Raw genomic sequence first — 21,336 nt, forward strand, 5'->3', positions numbered from 1 at the left:
CAGCCATCTCACCTCTGTGTGATAGACTGCGCTGATGTCTTCCAGAAAAGACTGAAATTCTCTGTGGTTCAGTGATCTTGCACGGATAAAATTAACAGCAGATACAACAAAGTGCATTACATCATTAAATCACAAATGTTTTCCACACAGTGGTGGATTATGCAGCGGTAGTGTTTAAACTGCGCTGCGAGGTCTGGTCCTAGGTGCCTCTTCAGATATCCAATGAAGCCATTCGTCTCTCCGATCATGGAGGGAGCACCATCAGTCGTTACAGCTGATAGCTTGCTCCATGGTAAATTTAGGTCCTCCACTGCTTTTTTGAATGCATTGAAAGTCTCAAATTCAGTTGTTCTACCAGACAAGGGCACTACTGCTGCAAGTTCTTAATAGATTTGGCATGTATCAGTGACACCACGGAGGAATACTGAGAGCTGTGCTGTATCGGTATTGTCTGTGCTCTCATCCGAAGCAACAGAAAAATGCGTGAGGTCATTTATTTTGCTTTTCAACCGGCAGTATGAATTGCTGGCCATGTCAAAAATGCGTCGCTGAATGGTTGTTCTTGAGACTTATGTTTTTAAATGCATCTTTGGCTTCTGGGCAAAGTACATCACAAACCTCCATCATACAGTCTTTAACAATTTCTCCGTCGACAAAGGGGCGAGGAGATTTTAGCAATCCTGTAGCTAGCAATGGTACGTGCATCAGACTCCTTTCGCCTCTTTTCGAACACGCCTTGTTGACTTTACCAGTTGCTCCTCACCTTGTAAAACGCTGAGTTTTGGGTGTTTTGTTTTGTAATGTTTCTCCATAAATTATATTCCTTTGCCACAGCCACGTATTCCAAACACACCAGACATGAGAAAACGCCATGGTTTGTCTCATAAAAGAAGTACTTGGATGTCCATTCTGGGTTAAATTTCCTATGATCAAGATCAACTTTTCTCTTTTTACTCGTTCTTGGTTTTGACAAAGACATGCTGCTACTGAGGTAACTAGGATTAACCTATTAATAGCTAGCTGGTTTCGGTTGTGTTGCCCCAGTTTTGGCAATAGTTTACCAAAACAGAGAATCGCGTTTACTACGCTAACATACGTTATGACTGTGGGCGGGAGAATGAGTCAAATGTTTGAAAGTAAACACTATGGGGCAGTTTTGCATTTTCATGAAACTGCCTAATGAATTTGACGTGCCTGCTATATTTATTTTTAAATGCGTCAGTACTTTATTTGGCGGGCCGCATAGAACGTCTTGCCGGGCCGTATGTTGTGCATCCCTGCTTTATAGAATAAAAATTCTGACCTCAATGTCTCCCAGGGAGAGCAGTAATAAGAAATGGGAAAACAGTCTTTGAATATCCTGGAATATCTTTAACAATCACGCAGCAACTGGGGTAAAAAAAAAAACTAAACATTTCTCACACTTCCGAATTCAACAGCTAACACAAGATGGCAGCATTGCAAAGCTTCTGTGTGGAAAGCCTAGTGACTCAGAAAAGAATGCATAACAACAATCACTCTCCATGGTGACTAATATTCAGAAGTATTTCCATTTAAAAATGTAAGTTGTAGCAAATCTGGGAAAACAATATGTAAAGCTATTTATCTGGCCATTTGGTGTATGTGGGTGTGTAAACTTGACCATTTCCAAATCTTTCTTTGAGGAAATCCAATATTCTGTACACCCAAGCCTAACCGGTTTTGAGCTGAGTAAACAAGAAGAAAACATTCAGCCTTCATAAAAAGCACTATACAAAGCAATGAGCTATTTGTTGCTCATGTAGGTTAATTCTGTGTTTCTTTGGTTTTACTACCAGGGTTTCTACGTAAGAGTTGAAACACAGTAAAATTGCGGTTAAATTTTTTTATTACCATACAAGATATGATAGACATTCCACACAGGTGCTCTGTAATGATGTCCAGTGGAATGTTGCAACGGCTCGCAACTCAGGCAATTAGATTATTAAAATGTAAAATCAGCTTTTCACTGGCTTTATTGGCCCCAAGTTGCTGTGATGCAACATAGTGAATACCAGAATAATGATTTCAGTAAAATGAATCCTGGCACTTAGAATGGTTATCTAAGTAGTCCTTAAACTGTGTGCTTACCTCACTCACTCTTGCTCTCCTCAGAATGTGACACATAAAGGGTGAATGTATTATAAAAGCTATATGTATTATGTAGCTATAATGTTTACTGCATGTACAGCTATGACACGCGCACTTATAGCAGCGCTATAATGGAGAATTGATTAGTGCGGACAACTGAAAGAGCAGGTTAGTGTGTTTGTGTGTGTAAAAATGCTGATCTATACACATCTCTCAGGCTCATGGACATGCTGCTGCTGATGTGATTATGCAAGCACACACTGCGCTCAGCTTCTGACACATGCTAACTTTTAAAGTGCAGAGAAAGTGCCTGGCTGGCATTCTGGCGTGTCACGGGTAAAGGCGGCACTTGATTCAGCGTCAAGTGTGCTAGAATTGACTCAGAATTATTTCATATATTTATGGCACCGTATTTAGAAAGGTTATTAAAATTGCTTTTTCTTTAATAGATATGAGAGGATTGAAGAGGAAATAGATTTCGAAAAAAAAAAACAGGGAGCTGGTCAATTTATTCCAGTCTACTGAAAAGAATAAACTGTAAAAATGTTTAACAGGACACTGGCCAAAACGGAAAGCACAACCATCACTATATTTGTTGTAAACATGCCTACTCACATCTTACAGTGTTGGCGCATTAGTTTAAAGACTAGGAAAACCCCTATCTGATGATGTTTTTCTCCCTAGCTAATTTTACTTTAAGGTCCTATTAGCTGAATAGGTTGTTATAACCATATACCTTTATTAACCTTAGAGAGATTGTTTAAACACCAGAAATGACAAAGACAAAAGACAAAGTTATCAAGGCTTTCTAGATTCCCTTAAAAGGGTAAAGAAAGGGTAAAACATGTCTCTGGAGTGCATTTTGTGCTGAATAACCACAGAATTGCTATTTTATTTATGATTTTGTTTAATGACCGAGGCAGGAGTTACACTCATTGGTTGTATCTATGAGCCTGTAGATCAGTGGTTAGGCTAACAGGATTGGTTCAAATCTCAAAGACTTCAAAATGAATGAAAACAATATAAAAGCGTGAATTCTGTTAAACCACTGATGCTGAGGAATACAATGCTGCACTCCAGAACACTTCAAAACACAATAAATAACATGTTAAATAACATGTGAAACCTGGCTAACATTAACAGCAAGTTAGAAAGAAAGTCAGTCAGTGATGATGAAGCTGATTTGGCTCATTTCACTTAGGCCCAAAAAGTACAGGGCCAAGTTTTCATCCCAGTCCAACCCTTGTTGCATGTGCATTGTTACTACCCAATTTAAACTGGAAACCCGATTTGGACAACACATGCGCTGGAATGCTGTAAAAAAAGGCGGAATTAACATACCTTGTAATACAGCGCACACATAGTCCAAATCAGGGTATCACATGCATACCTACCTCCAGCCAAGCTACTACTGTAGGACCATCCCACTGAGCAAAGGGCAACCCTTTCCTTCTCGCCTCCTCCAGCAACTCATGCCTAGTGAGAGAGAGAGAGAGAGAGAGAGAGAGAGAGAGAGAGAGAAAGGAGAGGGAGGACAGAGGAAAAGAGAGAAAGAAACCAAAACAGAGAAAAGAGGAGAAGGAAAGAGGGAAAGGAAGAAGAAGAGAGGGGAAAGGAAGACAGAGATACAGAGAGTGAAGAAGAGAGAGACAGAGAGAGAGAGGGAAGAGGAGAGATGGAGACAGTGAGGACTGGTCAATTTCAACTAGACTAAACTGGACAGAGAAAGAGAGGGAGAAAGAGGGAGAGACAGAAGGAGAGAGAAATTCTTTCTCTCTCTGAGCAGCCAGTCTTTCCCTTCCTTTTATGTGCATGTGGTATGTGTGATGAGAACACACCTTTCGTCTTAATGCTTTCTCTCACTTTTTTCTATAAGCCTCTCACTCTTCTCCATGCCTGCCTTGATAACACAACCTATGATGCTCCACCTCCACTGTTTCCACTCTGAATACAGAACATTCATGTTTGCATAAAGAAAACACCACTATCTACACAATCGTGTATCTTCTAGTAATGCAATGCAGGCTCATTTTTCACAAGTAATTCAAGACATCTCTCTCTGGCTCTTGCTTCTTGGTCTGCGTCCAAGTTTTTGCAGTGCTGTGTTCTGCCTCCATGCATAGTTCAGTAGAGCATGGAGAAAAAAACAGACCACATAGAGACTGTCACTTATAGGAATACTGCTGTGTTTCTCAGCCTCATCTTTATGCGCTGCATCTGTGGCATAGAGTCAGTTACCATGGACAGTCATTTTTTGTGTGTTTCTCTGCATTTAGAAAAGAACAGAAAACATGCTGACTTCCATCATACTTAAAATAGAAATCAATCGAGGCTGAAGCCACTGGCGCGTATTATAAGCATATTTAGAGGTCCAAGCACCAAAGGAGCTGAAACCCACCTGAAATTGATATGATTTTGAGGGGTCCAAGCACTGTAGGTGCTGGAACCCTATTGCTTCAGCTCCTATTTTTCTTCTACTTCTTCTTACTTTTTTTCCTCTGCAAAACGTGTTGTGGAGTAGATAGCGGCAAGCCATCCAGACACCAAACTTTGACTATTCTTAAAAACAAGCATATGTCTTCCTGTGTTTATGGTATGGCAAACAAATTAGTTTCTTTTCATGCAACGCAGCGAGCCTGACATGTTTCCAAACACAAGATTTTTTTTTCTAGCATTATACAAAGTGCAATGCACTAGTCTCTCAGTTTTCATGATACTGTCTCAAAATTTATCTTGAGTCAATCTGTCAAGTCGTAAAAAGTCCTTCAAAGACCAAATCTGGAAGGTAGGTTCAGTAGGTGAATTTAAGAAACTACAATGACCCCCAACTGCCCTGATGGGGGCACTATATAGCAGCATTTTACCTTAGAGCCCATATCTCCTGAACCATGAGAACGATAGGCAAAATTCTTAAAGTGAATAATTACTCAAGAAAGAATTGCCCAACTGTGACCAAACAAAAATATAAGCAGAAAATAAAATAGTGACAAAAATGCTAGATTAATTCTCAAGAAAATTTCCCAGTCATAAAATAACTGAAAATTGTGAACTAGTTGCTAAAATGGTACTTGGCTCCTTATAGCCTCCTACAAGTAAATGGTCTCAAAAAGTGCAGTGGCTTCATGTTCCACTTGTGGCTAACCACGAAGACATTTTCATCGCAATGCAAAGATGTCATTGCAAAAGCATAGCATATATAGTTTATAAAAACTCAATAGTTACCTAGACATGTTACTGTTAATAAACATCAAGGGTCTCATCGGGCACAATGGTGTGTACTATTTTTTTCTCAGATAAAACGCATTGTGGAGAAGACAACTTAAGTCCTACAAAGACCAAATCTGGAATGTAGGTGCAGTATTTGAATAAAAATATACTAAGGAACTACAATGACCCCAAATACCCTGATGGGAATGTTATATATCACATTTTACCTTGGGGCCCATTCCTTCTGAACCATGAGATTTATAATCAAAGCTCTTTTTTCTAATATATCCTTGATTTTTTTCTACATAAACGCTTTCCTCAAACTATCTCAATGTTATCTCCTGCCACAAAAACTGGCAAGAATATGTGAAACATTCATTTTCAAACTATTCTCAAGAATTATTAAACACGTTGGGATATTTGTAAACAACATGGCTGACAGACGCAACCTGGTCTTTTTGAGGTGGAGCTAAATTTTCAGAAATGGCCACATTCTATATATAAGTAGAGAATGTAATATTGAAAAAAACTGCTAAATTAGAGCTCAGTGATATTTTCAAATAATAAAATAAAAACTTAATAATGCTTGGCTCCTTATTGCCCCCTATAAATAAAAGTTTTCAAAATGTGCAGCCCTGTGATGAGCCACTTGTGGGATAAAAGATTGTAACTAAACTTGGAATGTATGTAAATAATTGAATTTCAAAAAACACAATAAAATGAATCCTCTGTAATAGTTTCCAATAGTAAAAAGTTTCTAGCTAGTTGCAAAAATGGTGCTTGGGAAACACATTACATCGACCAGCACAGGCAACACAACATTACACCTGTCTGATATTATAATACTATATGTATCGCTGACAGCTACTGCTAACTTTCTGGCTTCTACAATACATCTCTTGAGTATACCTTACTGAGCACACCATGTCATATGTGGAGTTCATAATTATAAAGGTAGACTATTTAGCCTGTTGAAGTCTTAGTAATCTTAGATCAATACATCCAACATTTCAGAAAGGAGTAGACAAAGTACTTTAGAACTACATGTACATGTAGTACATGTAGTACATGTACTATGTTACTGTCCACCACTGGCTTCAGCTAATCTGGCCTCTAAGATGTCCATGGTATTCGAATGATGCAATGCATAGAGATTACATTGAAAAACAATGTATAAGTATTGCTTTAGTGACCAAGAATAGTGATGCATTTGTTTTTAAATTACACTACCCTTGAGCTAGCCCACTGTATTGTTACCACAATGTCTTCATCCCTGTTTATAGCACCATTAAAAAAGGCCGCTGTGATAAACTCTTATTAAAGTTTTCATGAGTTAACAAAGCACAACTCCTGAGGGTACATCTCTAGCATTTCAAAATGCTGACACCAGGCGCCCACGAGACTGAAATTTAGCAGAAAAAAAGCCCAGTAATTATTGAAAATAGACCTTAATATCCCATTATCGTCATAATAAAGATGCTGAAGCAGAGGAAACACCACCCTTAGAATCTGATTATGCCACCCAGTTGTTAGCAAAATGAAGAACGTGGGTCAAATTGAAAATGGAAAACTGGTAGAGCCATCTGCAGGCACTTGGCTAATGAACAAACAGCAGACATTAAGATACAGTTCTAAAAGGGATAGTTAATAGGCAAAAATACTAGCATGACTAACAATAAACAGAAACTAAGAAGGCACAAAATGAGGCTGTTAACATGGGAATGCTAAAGGTTAAGTCTTAGCAACTATGACTAAATTAGCTAAGCACTGCTAATTTGGGCCTGCTGCCATCTATGTATTGTTAGTCACATTACCATTTTTACCTTACTAGCCCTCTAAGTGGAATGTCATACAGAAATACAGTAAGGCAACGTTAAGTGGACAGAGATAAGTGTGCTGGATGTTCCTCCCTCAGAGAATGAATTAATAATGCAAGAACACATTTTCAGTGCAAAGTAAGGACACTTGAATACAGCACTGGGTTAATGTGGATTTTAACAGATACTGCAGCAAGTAGAGAGAAATGTGTTTGCTTTCTGCAGACCTGGGGCCAGATTTGCTACCATGTTACACATATGTTAGCACTAACATGAGCAAAACCACTACAGTGACCATCGTTTTTTTACTGAAAGGATGATCCATTGAGATGCTACTGGTTTTATCTGAGCACAGTTCTTCATGCTTGGTCACAGGTTAACCACAGCACTGCAGAGTTTAGTGTTTTCCTGGGCCTAAAACTTTCCAGCCCATTACTTAACCCTTGTAAACTGACCGCAGTCACACTAGAAGTCTGTAGTTTACGACTCACAGTATAGTGAAAATGACATGACCAAAGTTAGACTGGAAGATTAGCAATGAGACAAATTTTGTTACAGTGAGCAGTTTAGCAATGATTTAACACTTTAGCCAGAGCTAGTCATGTTGTAGTGAGAGTGAGGAAAGACCAGAGAGGAGTACTGGTAGCTCTACTTCTGGTAGTACTGGTAGCTCTACTTCCTTTTATAAAATAGTTGGGTTGGTAAGAATAAAATTAAAGGTTGTGCCTAGTTACTGCTAAAATTAGCATTTCCTTTTCAATTTTTGTTCATGTCTTTTCATAGGTCAACACAGTCAAAGCATCTGTGCTATTGGTCGATGATGCAAAAGCTTACCTAAGATGAGGTCAAAATTTCACAGTCAAGTACCTAGATCAGAAAAATACTTAACAGTGCAGTGCCCTGGTCTCAGGATCATTTAGCTAATTATGCCCTTAAGGTGTATTCAAGCACAGCGGTGAGATCACCTTCTCCTTATCTTTACATGTTGATGTGATATGTTCAGGTTGACTGTATTATGTATGATTGACATCCTCTGAACATACTGACGCTGAGGAGGGAGAAAACTAGTTATGATCATTAAAAGAATAAACAAACAACAAAGAAAAGAAATCCGAAGTTGACGATCCATAACCAGAGATGGGACCTGGTTATTGCAATACGGAACACAATGCACTGACAGATACAAACATACACACACACATACATACAAGGGCTGTAACTAATGATTACTTGTTTAATTGTTTAATCCATTAACTAAAATTAGTATAGAAACTTTTACAATTCCCCTAGAGCCACCATCCTTTAAAGCTGAGTTTCAATTCTACTTTTAACACACTGACATTGCCTCACCACACGCAAAGTGTCTAGCACTTACATTACTCAAGTTGCCCTTAACAGGACAAGAAAAGTGCACAACAAAGAATGGATTTTTAAAGAGCACATTTGCCCTCTGCTATGCACGTCTTAATGAGCTAATGAGCTAGCTAAGCAAACTTTGCAATACGAAAAACACATTTTTGAGAAGGCTGAGCATGATGTACATAAATGCTGTGAATAATTGCTCTGGCTGGCTTGGTCTTCAGGTTTAGAATAAGAACTGTGGTGTACTGCTGTTGTCTTTGTTGTAACTAGCTGTGTGGAATAAAGTAACAAAATTCAATGGTGGGGGCAAGTCGACAAGGGCATAAAACTGAGGGGCAGTTCAGTTTGACAAATCTTTTATGATGCAGTGAAAAACAGAAGTCATATCACCCCCTACATTTCCTGTGGTGTATTGTAATCTGTCAGAATAGCCGTGTGGATCATAAACATTATGGAGCACACAGAGGATTTTTCAAATGAAAAAAACAGAAGACATTGCCCCCTACACTTCCAGTAGTATATTACAATCTGTCAGAATCTGACAGTGTGGATTATACTTTAGTTTCTAATTAAAAGATGCATACCTTTGTTTTCCAAAATCAATGACATCAATGACTAAATGGCTTTGTTGACTAATCGTTGCAGCCCTAACATGCATACACAAACACACATCAGGAGAAAGGCCTCAACATAGCAGTTCAAGAACAGGCTGTTTGTGAAGGCACACACAAAAAAACTCTCTTTTCCAGGCAGAGATGCATCTTCTACAAAACTGCAGAAGGGAAGAGTCACATGAGCAGTCGAGTGAAAGAAAAGGCGATAGGGTTTGGGTTTGGGTGGGCGGCTGATGGAGAAATAGAAAACGTCTAATCCTTCAAAAATGGACACACAACCACAGAGCACACACAGACACACACATACATGAACATGGCGCCAACATGTGGAAAAATGCAGCAAGTCTCAGCAACACAAACCAAACTTACCCGCTGATACAGAATTCAGATGAGGAGAGGAGAGAGAAAGAAAGAGAGAGAGAAAGAGAGAAAGAGATAAAAAAGAAAGTGATGGGAGACAAAAATTAAATGTTTGTTATTGCGCATACTGTATGTACAGCACATGTTGTTAAAGCCTTTATAATCCTAATTCACTATAATATACTAAACGTGCACTAGCATTTCACCCCCTGCATTAATAAAGGCACTTGGGTGCAAATCTGTCTTTTTAAAGTTCCGCTTAGTTGAATTATTCATGAACCTTTAGTTACATGGTAGTAGTTCTGATCATACAGCATGCAAAAACAGTGAATATGCAATGAAACAATGGAGACAGGTCTTCTGTCAGCATATGTCATGTTACAAAAGAAAACAAAACACAAAACAAGTCATTTTTAGCATGAACATAGTGAACATGATGTAGTTCATCAGGCAGTTTCAGTAAACATGCTCTGAAGGCATCAATACAGCAACTCATGAAGCACCAAGCATTCAGTCCTGCTGCTGTGGAGAAAACAACACACCTCAGGTGTTATTAAAGCAGTCACACACATTCACAAACTCATTACTCATCTGCATTCTATGCCAGTATGTGCTATATACACCGGTTGTTGGGTTGTATGCTATGATTCTGTAAAATGGTGTTTGATGGTCATCACAGGCTTCTGTGTGCTGTACATGCTATTTCCTTAACTGTCCATGCATTTAAGATTAGGATCCAACTAAAATCAAGATTACTGTATCTCAATAAAAAATAAAGAAGCCAGTTTGGTTGGTCAGTTATTATCTTGAAGGACACTGCAAGGGCAGGCTTCAGAACTGTATGAAATCCGGTTTGGTGCTGTCATTTACAATGTTATATTATGTTGTACGATATTGTACAACAGTACAATAAATGATAGCACCAAACCCAATACCATACAGTTCTGAAGTCTGCCCTTGCAGTGTCCTTCAAGACGATAACTGACCAGCCAAAATTACTTATTTATTTATTTTTTTTTATTATTTTGTTACAGTTATTCCTTTTATTATATATTTATTGTATTGCAATTTGGTGTATTATAGAAAACCAAGCAATGATATATCATGTACTTATTGTAATTTAGTACACTGCACAATCTTGTTTACTTTAATTATGTGTATTTTTTGGTACTTATTTTGGTATTTATTACTTGTTGTTTAGTGTATTTTAACACATTGTCTTGTTTATTCACACTATATATTACCAAAATATGTACAATGCTTTCATTTTGCGTGACTCAGTGCTTTGATAGATCCATGCAAATAACTATATAGAATTGTAATTATTTTTACATATTAGATGCCCCGTGTGGTATTAGGAGGTGTTTTGTGCGCATCACTTACTTCTTCTTCAGCCTGCGATCCTTCTCTGCTTGAGTACCCAGTTTGCCCACAGCAATGTCTTGACCCAGCAACTCAGGGTCAGACACATTTCCAACTAGGAGGAGAAGATTCATTAGTTAATCCACCATAAACAAACAAACAAACAAATAAACAAACAATCAAGAACAACGCAAAAACTCTTTCAATAAAAAAAAACACTCCACAAAACAGTTAACTGGCTTAGTTATCATAATTTCTTATTTTAGGTTTAGCCTACTTACTACTGACCAAACAATATTTTTTATAATGGACAACTAACTCAGACCCTTTTGGTGGGAAAGGGCTTAAAGAAATGGTTTACACAAATTTTTTGTGTGGCATTCCACCAACATTTGTTGTCCAAATTTTGCTTCTTTCAGTTTATACAGGAGCAGCAATGCTAACAAAAACTACAAGTCAGGTGTCCAAATCTTTTCAACAAACACATCCCAAAAAATCAACCTGCATCCAGGTTTTCATCAATGCTACACAGAGTTGCTGATGTGGTTTAAGCCAAATCACAACTCACTGTGACCTACAAAAATGAACAGAACTTCACAGTGCTGAGGGTAGCTGTTAAAGATAACAGCTGTTGTTCTGAATTCTGACTTGCATGCTTTAAATGCACACATGTCACATGGGCATATGGATCCTATAACAGTCCGCTACAGATTTCTTTTGTTTCTTTTTAGAACTGTTAATGCTGAATTCTGAGATGTTCATTACTAGAAACATCAGAAATCACAAACATAATGTAGTGTTCATATGCCTGCATAACATGTGTGCATGTTCAATTTTATGAATATGTGCACCTTCTTAAAATCACTGTCATAAAGAGAGTGACAAAAGGAATAAAAGTGTGAGACACAGAAAAAGAGTTAATTTTAAATTGGAAGATTGTTCTCTTTTAACTGTAAGAGATAGAGAACGAGTATATGTGAAAGAGTGCTGTACCTTGTCCCGGTCCCATCAGCTCTTTGCCCAGCTGTCCCAGTCTGCCTTTCTCTTTTTTCCCGAACAGACGGCCAATTGAGGACTTTATTCCTTTTTTCTTCGGCTGTTTGTGGAGTGAATCCTGGCTGCTAGCAACACTGCTTAGTGCACTGGCTTCGGTCTCTAATGTAGCAGCCAGACTGCACACACACCCACACACACACACACACACACACATTTATACATAACAGTACGTCATACAGTATGAGAAAACACATAAGCATGGAACTATTCGTAAACTACTGTGCAACTTACCGTGCGTCATTGTGAGAGGATGCTGGGAGTGTGTGTGTCATGCGGACTTGACGAGGCGTCGGAGGGGGAGACGTTTCACACTTTATTGTAGCCTTATCCTCTCGGCCATCCTCATCTACCGCTGCAATCTAAACACAAAGATTGCAACATATATACAAACTGCTAAAAAAAATTAACACTTTGAAAAAAAATCATGCAGAATATCTTTCCTGATATGCACTTGGTAATGTGTTAGAAACGAAAGAATGCCACATCGTTTGATGGAAATGAAAACTATCACCCTACAGGGGGTTGAATTCAAAGACACTCCGAAAATCAAAGTGAGAAAATGATGCAGTAGGCTAGTCCATTTAGCTGAAATTCCATTGTAGCAACTCAAAATGGTCTAGAGTATTATATATGGCCTCCGCGTGCTTGTATGCATGCCTGACAACATTGGGGCATTATCCTAATGAGATGACAGATAGTGTCCTGGGGGATCTCCTCCCAGATCTGGACCAGGTCATCAATGAGCTCCTGGACAGTCCAGTGCAACCTGGCGGCGTCGGATGGACCGAAACGTGTTATACTGGATTTAGGTCAGGCGAGCAGGGGGGTCAGTCAGTATCAACTTCATCGTCCAAGAATTGCCTGCATACTCTTACCACATAAGGCCAGGCATGTGCTCTCATCTGTAAAAAGCACAGGGCACCAGTGGCAGATCTGCCAATTCCGGTCAATCGAGCTTGTCAGTGCTTGGGCGGTGAGCACAGGGCCCACTACAGGACGCCCTCAGGCCATCCTCATGAAGCCCGTTTCTTATTGTGTGGTTAGACACATTCACACCAGTGGTCTGCTCGAGTTCATTTTGTAGGGCTCTGGCAGTGCTCATCCTGTTCCTCCTTGCACAAAGGAGGTCCTGCTGAGGGTTTAAATACCTTCTAAGGCCTTGTCCAGCTCTCCTACAGTAACTGCCTGTCTCCTGGAATCTACTCCATACTCTTAAGACTGTTCTGGGAAACACAGCAAACCTTCTTGCAATGGCATGCATAGATGTGGCATCGATCAAACACCATAGAAATGAAACTTGGATATAACTTAAAAGTACATTTGTATAGCAGCATAGATTTACTGCTGTTTCATGTTTTCTTACAGAAGTGTTGGTGAGCCCGTGTTTAATGATTAGATCATGATTAAACAGAACTGAGAAGTGCACAAATATCAATCTAAAACACAGCATCATCTTCTGAAAGAATACTTTGCCGAAAGGTCTTGGAATAATATGTTTGACAAATTATTTTACTAATACAATGGATGTAATATATTTTTAAGAACATCACCAATGTCTAAGCACTTTTTGGGGCCACTGTAGCAATAATAAAGGCTTCATGCTGGTGTAAATCTGTTATACCTTTCTCCTGTGCTTTCTCAGGTCACTGGGCTGGAACACAGACAGAAGAGAGAGATTCATTAATGAGTCATACAGCTCAACCTGCCTTTTTACTGGTAGTGTTACAGTAGAGATACACTCTCTGTTAAAAGTTTAGAGATACAAAATGGGTTTGAGATAAATGCCTTTTCTTTTTTTTTTATTTAAACTGAATGTTAAATGATAAAGATTGCTGATGTACTGAAAATTACCAAATTAATTGTGAAGAATGTACTGAAGTCTTGGAAAGAGACAGGAAGTGTTCAAAACCTGCAACACTCTGACCATCCAAAAGACAAAATCGAAACAAGCCTGCTTGATCATTACTTGGGCAAACGCATACATTCTATGCCAAGAAAACTTCAAGCTGTCCACCAACAAATGGCACAAAGTACTAACATTAAAATATACTAAATACTAACCTACAATGCTGTTTCTAAAAAGTTGGGATGCTGTGCAAACAAAATAAAAACATAATTCAAACACCTTAATTTTAAAATATATGCCTATTTTGAATTTGATGTCAGTGAAACATTTAAAAAAAGCTGAGTTGGGTCATGTTTACCACTGTGTTACATCACCTCTTCTTTTAGTAACACTCTGTAAGTGTTTGGGAACTGAAGAGACCAGTTGATGTAGTTTTGCTAGCGAAATGTTTTCCCATTCCTGCTTTATATAGGATTTCAGATGCTTAACAGTTTGGGGTCTCCTTTGTCATATTTTTGTTTCTTTTTTACTATAGAGCCATGCTGTTATAATACATGCAGACTGTGGTTTGGCTTTGTCTTGCTGAAATAAGCAAGATCTTCCCTGAAAAACACACTGCCTGGTTGGCAGAATATGTTGCTCCAAAACATGTATATATCTTTCAGCATTAATGGTGCATTCACAGCTGTGAAGGTCATCCATGCCATGTGCACTAGTGCACCCCCATACCATCATGTATGTTGGCTTTTGAATTGTTTGCTGATAAGACCCTCTCTTTAGCCTGGAGGACGCTGTGTCTATGATTTCCAAAAGGAATTTCAAATTTTGATTCTTTGGATCACAGGACACTTTTCCACTTCCTCTGTCCATCTTAAATGAGCTTGGGCCCCGAGAAGTTGGCAGTGTTTCTGGATCCTGTTTATATATGCTTTGTTCTTTGCATCATAGAAATTTAACTTGAGTTTGTGTGTGCAGCAACAAACTCTGTTCACAGACGATGGTTTTCAGAAGTGTTCCTGAGCCCACACAGTGATGTCCACAACAGAATCACGTCGTTAATGCAGTGCCACCCAAGGGGCAGAAGATCACTGCCAGCCGCTACTGGTTTTCGACATTGTCCCTTGCATACAGAAAGTTCTTTGGATTCTCTGAATCTTTTAATGATATCATGATATTAAGTTCTTTGCTATTTTAAGCTGAGAAACATTCTTGAATTGTTGCCATTTTTGCCTGTGCACAGCACACCTTACTGTGAGCTACAAAAAAAAAACAACTTCACCATGCAGTAAAACGCTGCAGGTAACTGTTTAAGACAATAAATCTTGTTCTAAATTCCGACATGTTTTGAATGCACACACATTATACAGGCATACGGATCCTACAAATTCCCCCAGAGATTTCTGTTGTTTTGTAAGTGTTAAGTCTTAATTCTGAGATGACAAGTAATATGTAAACAAGACATAAACTGTATTTAGTTAGTGTCTCAACTGCTTTTGAGCTTTTTTCTAAAAGTAAAACGTATTAGTAAAACATTGTACATATAAAATGCCATAGTAGTTTTAAAAGTTTTAATAAGCGATGGATAATTCAAAGTATGCATTTCCAAGAATTTGTCTTTGTGTGTGTGTGTGTGTGTGTGTACCAGCGTCATGACCCCCATGCGCTCCATGTCACGTGCTGGGCTGCGTGGGGTGAGTTTGGGGGTTGAATGGCCGCTGGGTGGTGATGATGAGGCCAGCGATGAAGCTGTTGCAGAGGCTGTGATGGAGGCTGCAGGGTGATGAGCTCGAGCCAGGTTTAACCCCTCCAAACTCACACTTGCCACACGGTTCTCTATCTCCTCTGCACGCAGCTCTGTCGACTCCTTCTCTTCCTGTATCAGCCTACAGACACAAACACAACCACGCACACTTCAGCAGGTCAAGTCTAATAATATTTTCAAACTGATAGACATTCGATTTCCATTATACAATTATTTACATAATAATGTCATTAAGATTTTATAACTAAGTAACTATATATAACTAAATAACTACTGACAATGTATTATGTATTGACAGGCACAAATCTGCACAAAAAATGTTTTCCTGTTTAGTTTCAGGTTCCTGTGTGAAAGCTTAAAGGTTCATTCTGGATTAAAATTAGAGTTTAATACACTGTTTGTGGTGTTATGCAGTATTCTGTAGTCTAGCATTATATCCCTCATCAGTTTGACAGATTTTTACAACTTTACAACTGTTTTTGTCAGTCTTTTGCTACAATACCTAACATACACTATACAAATACATCCCATCAACCACTGGGAATCACTGTGGTGTCAATGAATGCAGGCCTAGCTACTGATCTGTAGACTAATACATCGCTGCTGTCAGAACAAAACATCTCCATTTCTGTTGTTTTTCAGTTGACATAATTTGAAAATTACATCTTTACATGGTGTGTAAATTTAACGACGAATGTACCAAAAGAAATTACCAAAATTGACTGGGAAAAAGTTTGATTCCATTGACTTAATTTAAAAGTAAAGTATTTTTTTTTCTCCTGTAAAGTTATCATTTTGGAGATACAAGGTTTTGTTCTAACAGCAGTGAAATACAATCAAGCTACTATTGTTATGACTCTTACCTCGGCCATTGACGAAAATCAAGAAAACAGTGATTGAAGCATGAAAAGCTACATGTCTCCAGACTGTTGGTGTGCAGTGTAGTTAATCACTAAACTGCTACATGAGCACTGACCGTATTTCTTTGTTAATGGCATCCAGCTGTTCCTGCAGCATCATGGCGAGTGTCTGAGCATCAGAGTGACCACCTGGGGACAGCAGGTCCATTGAGCTGAACAGGGTCTCTCGGTCATCGTCGTCAATGTCTGACATTTCTGTATCGCTCTCGAACGGATGGCCTCCCAGGACGCCGAGCTGCTGTGACCTCCATTCATGCTCACCCAGAGACTTCGCCTTTTGGGTGGGGGGTGGGGGGTTGTTTAAGAGGGTTTATTTTATGTCTGCAATGAGCTGACATTTCAGTGAATTGACATGTCAGTGATCATTTATTGGAATTAACGTTGCAGTATTATGCAGTAAAGCATAAATTGTCTTGGTTGGGTCGTGGAAATTATGCAACACCTTAGTAATTACAAACTGAACTGATCATAAATTAACATCAACAAATCAAATCTTCAATGAAAATGAAACAGTCCTTTCTCTACATGTTGAGGATCTAATTGATCTTTTCCATGATGGCTTGACTAAGTATTTTCAAGGTTTTTGAGAAGAAAGGACTAGAGATTTAATTCCTAAAGTTCCAGTGCCCATTTGGATAAAGACTATAGCATATTAATCATAGATTTTTTAAAGTTACATATTATTTAAAGCTACATTTTACATAAATAAATATTCTAATATTCAAAAACATATATTACTGAACATTATCTAACCTGAATGACAACGGACTGGATTTTAATGGATTTGTTTTCAGTTCACCTAAAGAAATCCCAGGCTAAACAGACATATACATGGTTAATTTCTGTATTGGAGTTAATGAATGCAACCTCTTTTAACTGTTTTTCATGGCTTCATATAAACGAACTGTCAAAATGACTGTGTGGATCATGAAAATGACAAAGCATTTCACAATACTTTTTAAATGAAACAATAGAAGCCAATAAAGGAGTGCTTTTGCTTTTAAGTGTATGATGCATTGATTTTTTTTTTTATCTTCATTTAAGTCCTAGACTCCTGTGCTGCAGTGATGAAGTGTACACTCACTTTCTGCTCTTCCCTGCGGAGCCCCACACGTCCTCTCCGTGGTCGACGAATGACCTTGGCTGAGCGGTAGTGGTCAGACTGAGTCTCAGCCAGAGAACCTAGAGAGTAACGCAGCTCTGTGGACGCATCAAGGTGAGACCTAGGATACACACACACACACACACACACACACACACACACACACACATATATATATATATATATATATATATATACGTGTAAATAAAATAACCTTTTTATAGATACCACTGTGTCAAGCACCATGCTAATTAGTGGGCTATAACTATCCGTTACTTGTTTGTTACACTAGCCTTATAGCTTGAGCGTAAAACTAAAGTAGCAAACTTTAGACACCAAACAAGTCTGGCCTGACTGACTACATTTGGGTTAAGGGAGAAAATGTGGAAATTTAAAGAAAAAGAGTTGATTATACCTTGATGATGAAATTGGTCTTTTAAAACCTGAGGCTGAAAAGTGAAATCTCTAATTGTATGCCTAAATCTCTCTCTGTCTTTCTCTTACTCTCCATCTTTCTGTCTCTCACCGTGACAGCGTTGGCTCTGTCAGTGACCCCGCCCTCAGCCGGAACTGATCGAGCTCCGCCCTTAGCTTCTCAATTTCCTCTGCCAATTGACCCTACAAAAGCCAAACACACAAACCTTAATATGCTCAATATTGGTAATTCAACTATCCATGCTCTGCCCACAAATGAGTTCTTTCATAGTTAGTGTTGGGAAGTTGCACAAGTTTTGGACACTGGAAAAACTCCAATTTAACTTTATGACAAACTGTAGCAATTTTTCCATAGAGTTGCTACATAACACAGAGCTGGACTGTGTTATTGCTAATCCGAACTTGTCAGATTAAAAACAACAATAACAAATTAACCACCATGCTACTGTTATTTCATTTACAAACCTGATATAATCCTAACAGACTTTACAAACATTTCACATTTTTTTTGTTTAGTTAACTATGTTTGTTTGTCTTTGACATTGTAGTCCCTGGACAAGTAAACCTAAAATGAATACAAAATCAATCAATACAATACACATGTAGTTTTTCATCAGGCTGAATCAATAATGTAATATAAACGAAGATGTGAGTTATAGTTCCTTATTAGTTTGTATGAATAACATACTCTAGATGTAAGTATTGTGATATAAACAAGCTTGTCCAACTTTGCAACAGTACCTACAAAAGAATGTGTTTGTGGACAAAGTTTAAGTAAGTCCAATTTAATATCACAGCATATTTGGTAACACTTTCCTACTGGCATAACGACACCATAAACATGGAATGAGAGATACCCTGTCATGAGCTGTAATGACAGATTATGTCTAGTAATTTAACAGTGTCATGTTACCATTAGTGCTAATTATCATGACAAGTTATAATGGCTGATGTGTAACTAGAGTACACCAAAATTAGCATGTTTATGGCATGAGTATGTCAATGCAGCAAGGTTCAAGTAAAGACATTATCCATCTTTTTATGAGCAAAAAGACTGCAACACACTTAAAAAGGATTCTTTAGGAAATAAAATGGTTCTACATATATCTATGAACACTCAAGGATTGCATGATTAAAGGGTTTTTTGCATTGTTCAATTGTTCTTCAGATTGACAGAGAATGTGCCGTGAATGGTTTCATATAAACTTTTTTGAAAAAAATTCTATATCGCATAAAAAAGTGTTCCTCTGTTGTTATAAGCTTGACATCTGAACAATAGTAGAACCCTTTTTGTTGCTATTCTATATAGAACCATCTACAGCACATTGTACATCAACCTGAAGTGTACAGTAACATATCATAAATTTTCCATCATTATCATTTTTAACTTTTGTAACATTGCTGAAATTTCATTACACTAGCAAAGTTGTTTTCCAATACTAAACTGGAATAACAAGTTACCTTTTCATGGATGGAGTCTTCTAGCTGTTTTCTGTAGCTCTCTGAGTCTTGTATTAAAACATTCTATAAGAGAGGGGAAATTAGGCAAGCAGTAAATTCCAAAGCATTATTAAAAAAGTAGAATCATTATTATTACAACCATTGATAACAGATGGAGGAGCATTAGCACTATATGATGTTTGAAGAATAATTTTCTAGAAGTGTCCTTCTCCAATGAAACTAATACTACTAATCATAGGCTACTCAACCTCAACACAAATGGCAAAAAATAAAGGATTCTGGTAATCATGTCGTACTACACTTTACTAGTAAAGCTAAGATGACTTATTGTTGCATTTAAGAGATAATTAGATGCTGTTATTATTATCATTATTATGTGCATTTTAGTTTTAGGTCTAAATAATATTATGAATCCTAAAGAAAACATGTTATCTAATTACCTAAACTGCATTAAACTGAAAAAAAAAATTACTCTCTGTAAATTCTAGAACTTCAAAAAGAGTTTGCACTAATTCTGCTGACTGTCTCGCTGGTTTAGGCTGCTGTGAGTGAATGGCTAGACTTTGCCTCTCTCCCTTTTTAGTGGACAGACTGCCACCGAGCACGTAGAGGTTTTCACGCAGAGGAGTTCATAACCTGCATACCTCTGTGGTGCAAAACTGCAGAGATGTATGGTACACTGAAAAAACAGTTCATGATTTTATGTCAAGTGTCAAGGGGTTACATACAAAGAACATCAATGGATGGCACTTCAACATTATTGCTTCCTTTAAGTTTACAGGTTTTAGTAATTATGGATAATATTCATGTAATGCATTTTTGGGTAGGCCTATGAAAAAGTGGGTAGGCCAACTTGGTAGATACAATTTCAATACAGACTAATGTCCCACAGTGTCATTATACCAAGCTGTAGCATTTTCCTGACAGCATTGCAGTGATCACCCTACCTATTCTAACACTTTTGCTCAATGGTGACTAAATCAACCAACTGCAGGATTCACATAAACACAACCAACACTGCAAAACTCGTCACTATAAAGCATGCATCCGCTCACCACAGGCACGTCTGCCCAATGAAGATAACATTAAGTTAAAATCAGACAGCTGAGATGAACAAAGATGAGAAATAAACAACAAAGCAAATCTTAGTGTCACAGCAGAAACCAAATGTTTGTATTTTTGAAATTAGTTTTTGGCTTTGGATGGGCAGAAAACCACCCTCTACTGCATGGGATCTCACTTTCAAACATCCTCAGTTGCATCTTTTAACCGCAACACTTCAAATTCAAAAACTGAAGGTTTGAGGCAATGACAGAGAGCAAAGGTTGCTAAGCAGTAATTGTAGGGCTAAGAAAAGAAGGTGGAGCTTGTTGGAACACGTAATGATATGATTAGCCCTAATACAATAATATTATGAAAGCACAGAAAACAAAGTAAATTTAATTATTTTAAAGTATTTTTATAAAATAACTATTCTTTCCCCATATGATTGTCTAGGCCTGTGATTAGGCCTACTCATGGCCACGCCCCACATTCAATAACAATTTTCAATAATTTTCAGTGAATTCAAAGCACCATTTTTTTTCAGTGTAGCGCTGAAAGTCAGCAAAGACCCAAACAATACCTGAGCAGAACTAGAAAGATAATCAAAATGATCCTCTATTACAAAGTAAAAAATGAAATTCTTTATTATTACATTCAGTACTTTGCTCCTTCCATCCACTGTCTACGACACAATGTGCGACTTTGTTCTTTGTTATTTTTCTTTATATTTCGGTTTGGGGACTGCCCCCTAGTGCACACATTCATGTTACGTGCAAGTATATTGTCAGATATCTACATAACCATTCAAAAGTTTAGAATCATTGTTTGTAATAGTTTAAAAACACGGGTACATGTATAAAATTATTCTAATATAATGCT

At 37.9% G+C, this 21,336-nt stretch overlaps 1 protein-coding gene across 7 annotated transcripts in view; it reads right to left on the bottom strand.

Annotated features, from left to right (window-relative positions):
• The window catches only part of ppfia2 (PTPRF interacting protein alpha 2), a 262,245-nt gene that overhangs the window by 22,668 nt on the left and 218,241 nt on the right, over positions 1-21,336 (bottom strand). For 4 of the 7 annotated variants that reach the window (XM_017709121.2, XM_017709120.2, XM_017709117.2 and 1 more), the window contains 11 exons: positions 19,414-19,476; positions 18,044-18,135; positions 17,500-17,638; positions 16,472-16,689; positions 15,376-15,616; positions 13,509-13,538; positions 12,119-12,246; positions 11,825-12,003; positions 10,853-10,946; positions 9,479-9,481; positions 3,504-3,585 (listed from right to left, as the gene is read on the bottom strand). In XM_017709121.2, the coding sequence (XP_017564610.1) occupies positions 3,504-3,585; positions 9,479-9,481; positions 10,853-10,946; positions 11,825-12,003; positions 12,119-12,246; positions 13,509-13,538; positions 15,376-15,616; positions 16,472-16,689; positions 17,500-17,638; positions 18,044-18,135; positions 19,414-19,476 (1,269 nt within the window). The remainder of the gene's footprint in view (positions 1-3,503; positions 3,586-9,478; positions 9,482-10,852; positions 10,947-11,824; positions 12,004-12,118; positions 12,247-13,508; positions 13,539-15,375; positions 15,617-16,471; positions 16,690-17,499; positions 17,639-18,043; positions 18,136-19,413; positions 19,477-21,336) is intronic. The other 3 variants (XM_017709122.2, XM_017709119.2, XM_037541271.1) reach the window with 1 other exon arrangement.

The sequence above is a fragment of the Pygocentrus nattereri genome, chromosome 1 (assembly GCF_015220715.1).
Source record: "Pygocentrus nattereri isolate fPygNat1 chromosome 1, fPygNat1.pri, whole genome shotgun sequence".
Classification (NCBI taxonomy): Eukaryota; Metazoa; Chordata; class Actinopteri; order Characiformes; family Serrasalmidae; genus Pygocentrus; species Pygocentrus nattereri.